Source organism: Apium graveolens, chromosome 8, assembly GCF_009905375.1.
Source record: "Apium graveolens cultivar Ventura chromosome 8, ASM990537v1, whole genome shotgun sequence".
Taxonomy (NCBI): domain Eukaryota; kingdom Viridiplantae; phylum Streptophyta; class Magnoliopsida; order Apiales; family Apiaceae; genus Apium; species Apium graveolens.
The window spans coordinates 183,603,637-183,612,571 of record NC_133654.1 but is presented as its reverse complement, the minus strand read 5'-3'; the positions used below and the strand labels follow the sequence as shown (position 1 = coordinate 183,612,571).

General features: G+C 36.0%; 1 protein-coding gene across 1 annotated transcript; it reads right to left on the bottom strand.

Annotated features, from left to right (window-relative positions):
- Positions 1–702: 702 nt before the first annotated feature.
- LOC141680191 (uncharacterized) lies at positions 703–1,938 on the bottom strand. Its single transcript, XM_074486485.1, has 2 exons — positions 1,312–1,938; positions 703–1,179 (listed from the first exon to the last, which is right to left on the bottom strand). Exons 1-2 carry the CDS (start codon positions 1,936–1,938, stop codon positions 703–705), a joined length of 1,104 nt encoding a protein of 367 aa, XP_074342586.1.
- Between the last annotated feature and the right edge of the window lie 6,997 nt (positions 1,939–8,935).

Below are 8,935 nucleotides of genomic sequence, written 5' to 3'. Positions count from 1 at the left end.
ACATGTTATAGTGTCATAAGTTAATCTCACAGTGATAATGATGTATTAGTCCTTAGACCTGAAATCATTATATTTCTATACAAGAATTAATATACTTTGATACTAGTAACATCACATTTTTAGAAAAAACCCTAGCAGTTCTACATCTTAGAGAGGCTAGAGAGAAAGAGAGAGAGGAAGAGGCAACCAAATCGGCTAGGACCGGCTCCGGTGATCGTTGGACGATCGGACGTTCGTGTGGATACCTTGGAGAGCAGATCTTCACAAGGAGGGCTGTTGTGGTTCATCAAGATCATAACTTCCATTATAATCAGAAGGAAAGCTTTATTTAAGGTACATTATCCTATTCTCCATAATTATCCAGTCATTATACATAGATCGTGCAGTAGGGATTCAAAATTTTTTGTTTTCCGTTGCATTTTATTGCTTGAATCCCTAACAAATTTGTCCAAGTATTTCTTGAAAACTCAATTCATTAGATTCATAAAAAATGAAGGGGCATTCGTTAATCCAAAGGGGATTAATAAAAACTCATAATGTTTGTATCTAGTTCTAAATGCCGTCTTCAGAATATCTTCTGGTTTGATCTTCAACTGATGGTATCCTGACCTCAAATCAATCTTGGAGAAACACTTATCTCCTTTTAATTGGTCAAATAGATCATCTATCGTTGGTAACGGATATCAGTTCTTAATCATCAACTTATTTAACTCCCGATAATCTATACACAATCTCATACTCCCGTCCTTCTTTTTTTACGAACAGAACTGGCGCTCCCCATGGAGACATACTTGGCCTTATTACTCCTTTATCCAAAAGTTCTTGTAGCTGACTCGTTAACTCTTTCATTTCCATTGGTTCCATTCTATACGGTGCCTTCGAGACTGGTTCTGCTCCTGGAGCAAGGTTAATCTTGAACTCAATTTGTCGATCTGGTGGTAGTCCTGGTAACTCTTCTGGAAACACGTCCGAAAACTCCTTAACCACTAGGATCTCTTCTAAGCTAGGAACTTCCCTCTTTGTATCCACTACATAAGCTAGAAATGCTTCGCAACCTTTCCTAAGAAACTTTTTAGCTTGAACAACTGTAAGAAATAATTGTCCTTGCCTCTGACCTCTAAATATCACCTTTTTTCCACTTTCCGCTCTTAAATAAACCTTTTTAGATCTACAGTCTATCTGAGAATTATTCTTTCCTAACCAATCCATTCCTAATATTATATCAAATTCCCCTAACTTGAAGAGTATCAAGTCAACTGGGAATTTATGTCCAGAGATATCAATCTCACACCTTGGGAAGAATTGACTTACAGGTATCTTCTCCTGATTAGCGATTACCACATTCATTACTTCACTCATAGTCTTTGTATCACATCCTAGTCTATCAACAAAAGTTTCAGATATAAAAGATCTCGTAGCTCCCGAATCAATCAATACCTTAGCTTCAATATTATTCACCGAAAGCTTAACTGCTATCACTTCTGAATTTTGAACTGCATCCTTCATTTTCAAGTCAAAAGTTTTTGCTGACACTTGGGGAACTGTTTCAGATGGTGTAGGTAAATCCAATACCTCAGCTGGTACAGTCGAACAAGTGGCTGCTACGCTCATCATACTCCTGATTGGTCCTGATGATTTGTACTCTCTAGTCATGTGTCCTGGCTTCCCATACTTGAAGCATGTAATTCCCGTCTTCTGAGCTTTACATTCATTAGCAAAATGGCCCTTCTGATTGCACCGATAACATGTCATATTAATCTTATTGCACACTCCTAGATGCTTCTTTCCATAATGCTTACATTCAGCCCTTGGCGTCCTATTCTCCCTTGCTTGGCCCTGATTATGCTGATAACTCCCTTGGTTATCCTGCCTTCTATTTATTTCTCCTTTCCTTTGAGAATTCCCACTCTTATGGAACTCAATCCTCTTCACATCCATGTCTTGTGGATTCCCGGATCTTGATCTATCTCCGCGAAAAGACATATTCCTTTTCTTGTTATCTCTATCCTTCCTGGATTGAACTCCGTTACTCTCAATCAAAGCTGCTTTCTACACTACTCCTGCATTAATACTTATCTCAAACATCAACACCTTATCTCGAATCCAATACTCAAGGCCCTGTTGAAACCTCTTGGCCTTCTCTTCCTCAGTATTCACATACTTCGTCACAAATCTCGACAACTTCATAAATTTCTTCTCATATTCCAAGACAGGCATACTTCCTTGCTTCAATTCCCGATATTTTATCTCCATTTGATTCTGCATATACTTAGGATAATACTTCTCCAAAAATAGTTCCTTGAATCGCTCTCAAGCAATCGTTTGAGTTTCCTCCAAAGCTCGAACTGAATCCCACCAATAGATAACTTCACCTTTCAGGAAATAGCTAGCATATACCGTCTTTTGTTCTTCTCCTAGTTGAAATAACTCAAACGACCCTTCTTTTTTCTCTTATCCATGTGTTGGATACAACTGGATCAGTGGTATCATAAAAAGCAGGAGGGTTCACATTCTAAAAAGCTTTAAAAGTCACAACTGGTTGAGGAGGTACCGGTAGATCTTGTTGATGTTGATGTTGATCATGATTCTCTGGGATTCGAAATTGTTTTTGTTGAAATTGTTGTTGAATGGTTTGTTGTTGCTGAGCTATTGCATTGGTTTGTTGTTGCAGGGTTTCCAATATTTGAAGGATATTTGGGTCTGTTGTGGTTGTAGTAGAAGTACTTGCTTGCTTTATCTTTTTAGGCGGTATGATGCTTAAATAGAAGATATAACAAAATAGTTATGAATATTGCAAATGTTTCAAAGCTAGGGTATTACAAGGTTAATGTGATCATATGTATTCAGATTTTGATTATTAACAATAAAGGTGATGAACAGTTCTAGATATAGAAATTAAAGCGAAACTGGAATAAAATGATAGTGCATAATCATTAAAAATAGGGTTCAGCTTACAACCTCACTGAATAAGGTCTGAACTTAAAAGACAATATCATAGTTTCGAAGGGAAATAAGAAAAGTACATAGTTCAAAAGATACAATAACATAAAAGATAGCCAACTGTAAAGGAAATAGGAATCTGGCTCCTAGTTTCGGCCTAACGATCATCCTCCTAAGTCTCCTCATTATCGTCTCGAGCTATTGGGATATCCTCCTGAAGTACCTTCACGATGCGCTGGAGTTCATCCACTACCATCTGGATGGTATACTAGCTGCGGCGGTCACGGTGTGCTGGCATCTCCTCGAGCTTAGTGTTAACAAACTGTGTCAAGGACTCAAGTCTCGCAATCAACTATGCCTTAGGTTCTTCCTTAAGTTGTAGATCATCCTGAAAAGCTAAATCCATTCGCTCCATAAGTCGGTCATACTTCCCTTGGAGCCTATAGAATTGAAGCCTCCAATCAGCATACACGGAGAAAGCAATAGTATCGGATGGCGCCAAAGACGAGGACGAATGCATCATTTGCTGAAACATAATATATATATATATATATATATAAGACGAGAGTGTAAGTAGATATTATTCGAGTAAGTCACTAATATTCCTTCATCTATATATATATATATATCCTATAACCTATTTGGACTATTCAGGGACTTTAAACCTTAGCTCTGATAACAAAAGATAATAACTTATAAATTTAATTATTACAAATGGTTGTTTACAACATAATCCAATATCACAAAGGTTTAGTGTTTGAACAGTCCTCACACTAACAACTATTACATCTTTTACATAGCTACCTTCTTGAATCTAACCATACTTTCTAGCTGAAATAATATGAATAAACAGCAAGAGGTGAGCTAAATGCTCAACAAGTGATATAATGACACATAAATTAACAATTTAGCAAGTCATAATTTAAAATTGGGGTAGATGGCATCATTATTCAAGTCAAAGCATTTTGAAATCAATCATTGCTCAAAAATCATTTTATGACGCTGCAGATTATAGCCGGTGATCAGCCATGAAGTAATCCCGAACCTAGTCGGGGTCTAACAAATTTTAATTGGGATCCCTAGGCAACTTTTAAGCCTAATATAATAAGTGTGAAAGGGACTTGCGTCTTAGTCCAATCCACTATTCTCAAGAAAAATATTTCTTTGTTTGAAAATCTCTTTTAAGCAATTTTCATTTATAAAACTGACGTGAGAGGGAAATTCCAAAGGTTCTAAGTAAGGATATCAATTATCCCATTTCCAAGGGATTCTAGACAATAGAATTATGATCATGAATCAAAGGATTAGAATTACAAGATTCTTATTAGAAATGAACTATCTTCTTACTAGTGGGGTCATCAAGGATGAAAGATCAATGATTCAAAAGTAGGAATGGTTAATCATGGGAATATTTCATATTTCACAAGTTTAAGATCATAAGCACGATATCATAAGGTTCAATGACTAAGGAAGAAAGTATTGAAATAAGTATAACAATAATCAATAGGTTAAGGCAAAACAGTTGCATATGACGATTTAAAAGCATTGATAAGTATAAACATTTCCTTGTGAGAATAAAATTGAGAACGATCGAGTTGAGAGACTTACATAAAATGAGTTTGAAAGAAATAAACTTGCAATATATCAAGAAATTTTGGGAATACTTGCATAATAAGGGTTTAAAGAAAGTATCAGTCAAATGATAAGTGAAGATAGAAATACTTGCATGTCCTAAAGTTCTTATTTAACACGAAAATAACCTTGAGCTCCCCTACTCGACTTTGATGGCAAGAGTCTTTTCTCTATCTTCTCTTGAACCTACACATGTAATATAACCTCATTACTAAAGGTCATATACACAACTCGAAGGACTCTTATATACCACTCGACTATAATGCAACACATAGGTACTACTGACACGACATGCATTTCTATCATATAATCACTTAGGGAACATAATCACATATAATTACATGTAGTCACATAGCAATACGGCATTTAGTTCACATAAGCATACGAGTATCGAGTGATCTCGAGACACTCTACCCTTGATTACTCGATTCTTCCTATTCCTCATTCTTAGTCACCAAACTTTGCAATCCCAAGTACTATAAATTCAATTTTCTTGATTCTCCATATCTCATTCCCTTCTACTCCTTAACCTATCTTATACATATCAAGTCACACCAAGGCCTCACCTAATTGAACTTACAAATACCTCACACAAACCCAACCTTCCCGAGTGCACCATTCGGTACCACCTTGTGTGCCTTGGAAAAAAGAACCTCTCTATCTTGTGCATTCACTCAACTCTGAATTTTCCTAAATCCTAACTCATAAATCTAACTCCTAATCTTGGTTTGACACTAATGCCTCACTTGGGCTCACTTATGGCTTCCTATGAAGTTGATATAATTCTGCAGTTGCAATTTTGCAAACTGCCCTATTTTACCCAACTTAAAACCCATTAATCTTTCCCTAAGCTTGGTTCTAATGGCTTACTTATCTTAAATAGACTCCATTACACCATTACCAATCAAGTCCCGTGGTTTAATTACCCAAAACTAACCTAAATTGGACCTTAATCACTCTAACTCCAAAACTGTCCCTGTTTTGGGTTGTTCTCGGTTTAACACCAATGCACCCATCAAAACACAATTTTTTCCTCAATATATGGCTACTGGACTCAATATTATATCAAGTCCTAAATTATGCTCACTCAAAACTGTAACACCCCCAAATCCGGGGTCGGGGATCCGGGTTGTCACGAGTTCCATTTCCCTTAATAACACCCAATCTTAACAATTACTCAACTACTCTGTACTGTGACCCCACAATAAACACACACACCACACGTTATAGTCTCAGAGATGAACATCCAAAAATAACCACAAGTCATTTTATTCCACAATTATCTGCCAATATACCTTAAAAGGTTTTCTGAATAAATTTACATTTCTTCGCCATTATTACAATTCATAAATATACATAATATGGTACATTAGAAGTTGAAAGCCTAGCCTATTGGTAGCTCCTACCTCAGCTACGGCGGCATCAATGCTTCTAGAAAACTGCGGAACGTCTCCTAATCGCTTGCGAATCGGGAGCTTGGTCCTGTTCATCCTTTCTATCTGTTGTTGTGTGATGAAAGAAGAAAGCAAGGGTGAGCAGCAAGCCCACCAAAATAATATGTATAATGATTAATAGTATATGAGCCTTCTCTTAGTACTCATGAAAAGTCCTGGTCAAAAGAAATGAACCAAGTTGATATCTTAATGCGATGAAGTCGCAAAATATTCAGTATATATATATATATACATATATACTTTTCAAAATATTGGAAGTCCTCTTCCATGCATAATATACACAAAGTTCCAGTGTATAACTGTATAAAAAAATATCGTTGCAAGGTGATCTCATATATCTAACCTTGTCTCAACGTTTTTCTGAAAATCTTTGTCATTCATAAGACAATTATTAATTAGATATAAGTTTAAAAGATGAAGTTACAAGATACCCCAATATACTTATATCTTTCCCAAATACTACTTGAACTACCACCGTTCAAGTTATAATTAGCTTCAAAAGTTCATCACATAGATGAGACTATAAGACAAGATTTGAATAGATTAAATCTTTAAAATATTATCAAAATAAAATGAAGTTACGAGATACTTCATTTGATGTAAACATCATTTTGAAAACTTGACCCTGCCAACACTCAACAATCGCCCAACCGTAGCCTTTCAATCGAAGTGCTCTGGGTAGTGTTGCAGAAATTATCCAATTGGATGATGAACACATTACGGGATTTTGCCGCGCCAGGAAGACCACTTACGATGATCAGTCGTAGTAGTACAACCCCACCATTTTCTACATGTAGAGGAGAACCTGTCGGATTTACTTGTCAACCGAACACTGAACTCCTAAGGAATGGACCGCCTTAGCGGAACTTCCAGGCCATTTGGGCCAATATAATAAGGCTGGGCCGGCGCTACTCGGCCACTTACGCCACTCCTAGTTCAGATGAAATCCATGACTCTGAAACGTAAAGCTCGTCCCCACTTTCCCCAAGTAGAAACTTGTTGATACGGCTCCACCAAGAAGTCGTATCTATTTGGAAAGGAGAACTCACCGATATTTCCCAGGCGATGCCTGTTAATGGATTAACTTGTTCCAAGAATTTTACTTCCCGAGTGTTGGGTAAGTAATCCATTCATTTATCAAAACAGCAACCTCGTTGCGAATATAAAACACACCACAGAGCCGGATCCCTCAGGTTTTGAGCGAGTATTTAAATCCCCTTCAAAAGGAGGATCTTAAAAAAATGAGTTTTGGGATCCGCTCTAAATTTTAAAAATCATTTTGAAGACTCGGAAAACATTTTTAAGAATGTTTGGAGTGAAGCTGATTTAATGAAGTAAATCAGTCCCCAGAATATTTAGAAAATGTCTGAATATTATTATTTAAATAATATTCCCATAAAGAATAATCTTTATAAAATAATTGAAGTAGAAGTATTAAAACTTATACTTGAAATGAATAGCAAATAATCAAAGATATACTTATACGAAAGTAATATCTTTATTTGAATAATCAAAAATAAGTTTGATTATCGACACCTTATTCTTTAATAAAATAAAGAATATATCTCAGCAAATAATCGGAGTCATAGCCTCAAATGAATATTCAAATAATATTCAATAAATAAAATAAGCTGAGTCATAATACCTCGAATGAATATTATAAATAATATTCATTAAATAAAATAAAGGAGTCATACATCCTCAAATGAATATCCAAGTAATATCCAATAAATAATGTAAAGGAGTCATAAGTCCTCGAATGAATATTCAAGGTAATATTCATTAATAAAATAAAGTTATAGAATAAACCTTATTCGATTAATAGTTCTGAAAACTATAACCATATATATATATAAAATCTACTCGGGATCCTCGACTCCCGGTTTTAGAAAATGTTTTCACCTTTGGGTCCCTATACTAAGGGTATATGCAAATTACCGCTATTCTCTAGCATAGGTATTATTAACTGAACCAACAGATATATATGGCAAGAATACGAAACAGGCATCCATATATATACCATATCAGTATGCTTCAATATATCGCAAAATTTGCTAATCAACCAACATGCATCTATCACAAGATAATGCATATACATATATACATCACAACAACAGTATAACGGGTAGAAAACTTTCCTGAGCGACTTGGGGTGATAAAAGGCTCGGGACGAGTCTGGTAACCTATAAACAACAAGTAAGTTGGAATTAAACCAAAGTCACTTGTAAATCTATTCTTTAACTAACTTAGACTCTAACGCTTGTTTTGCGCTCACTGATTCGCTTAAGTCACTCGGGTACCCTCGGCTCCACCATTTTTAATAATTTAATCTTTACGAGTTTTAAGGCGATTCCTTCGCGAGTGTCTTACCAACTGCCTAACACACTTACCATAAATGTTTCTTACCCCAATTAGTCATTTAAGGTCCTTAACCAAGGTTTCAAAGTAAGGCGAGGGGAAATGTTTCGTTCGCGAAACGCCGTTACTTAAAACGGTCGTTTCTCCTAAACCGTGCATCGGAATCGAACGAACTACATATCAAAACGAAGCTCGTAACATGAGCTATCTAAACATGGCAGTGGTCATAATCTAGCAGGGGGTCCTCGGGTCCTAATGTTATGCACAAAAACAGTCTAAAGAAAATCGGACGTTACGACGGCTATGTTTACGCGATTTCCCAATTTTAAACCATTCAAAACCAACCCAATTCAACCTCAAATCCAACATACAACCAACATCCATCCTTATCACATCATGACAACCCCAACCAATTCAATTTTAACATTCATACTTATGCCTAAGCTTAACTTTAACCATTCTTAAGTTCTTTTAATCAAAACAACAACATTTACCATTCCAATTCAATACCATTTCAAATCCCAAACTCTAAATCACAACATCAAGCTACA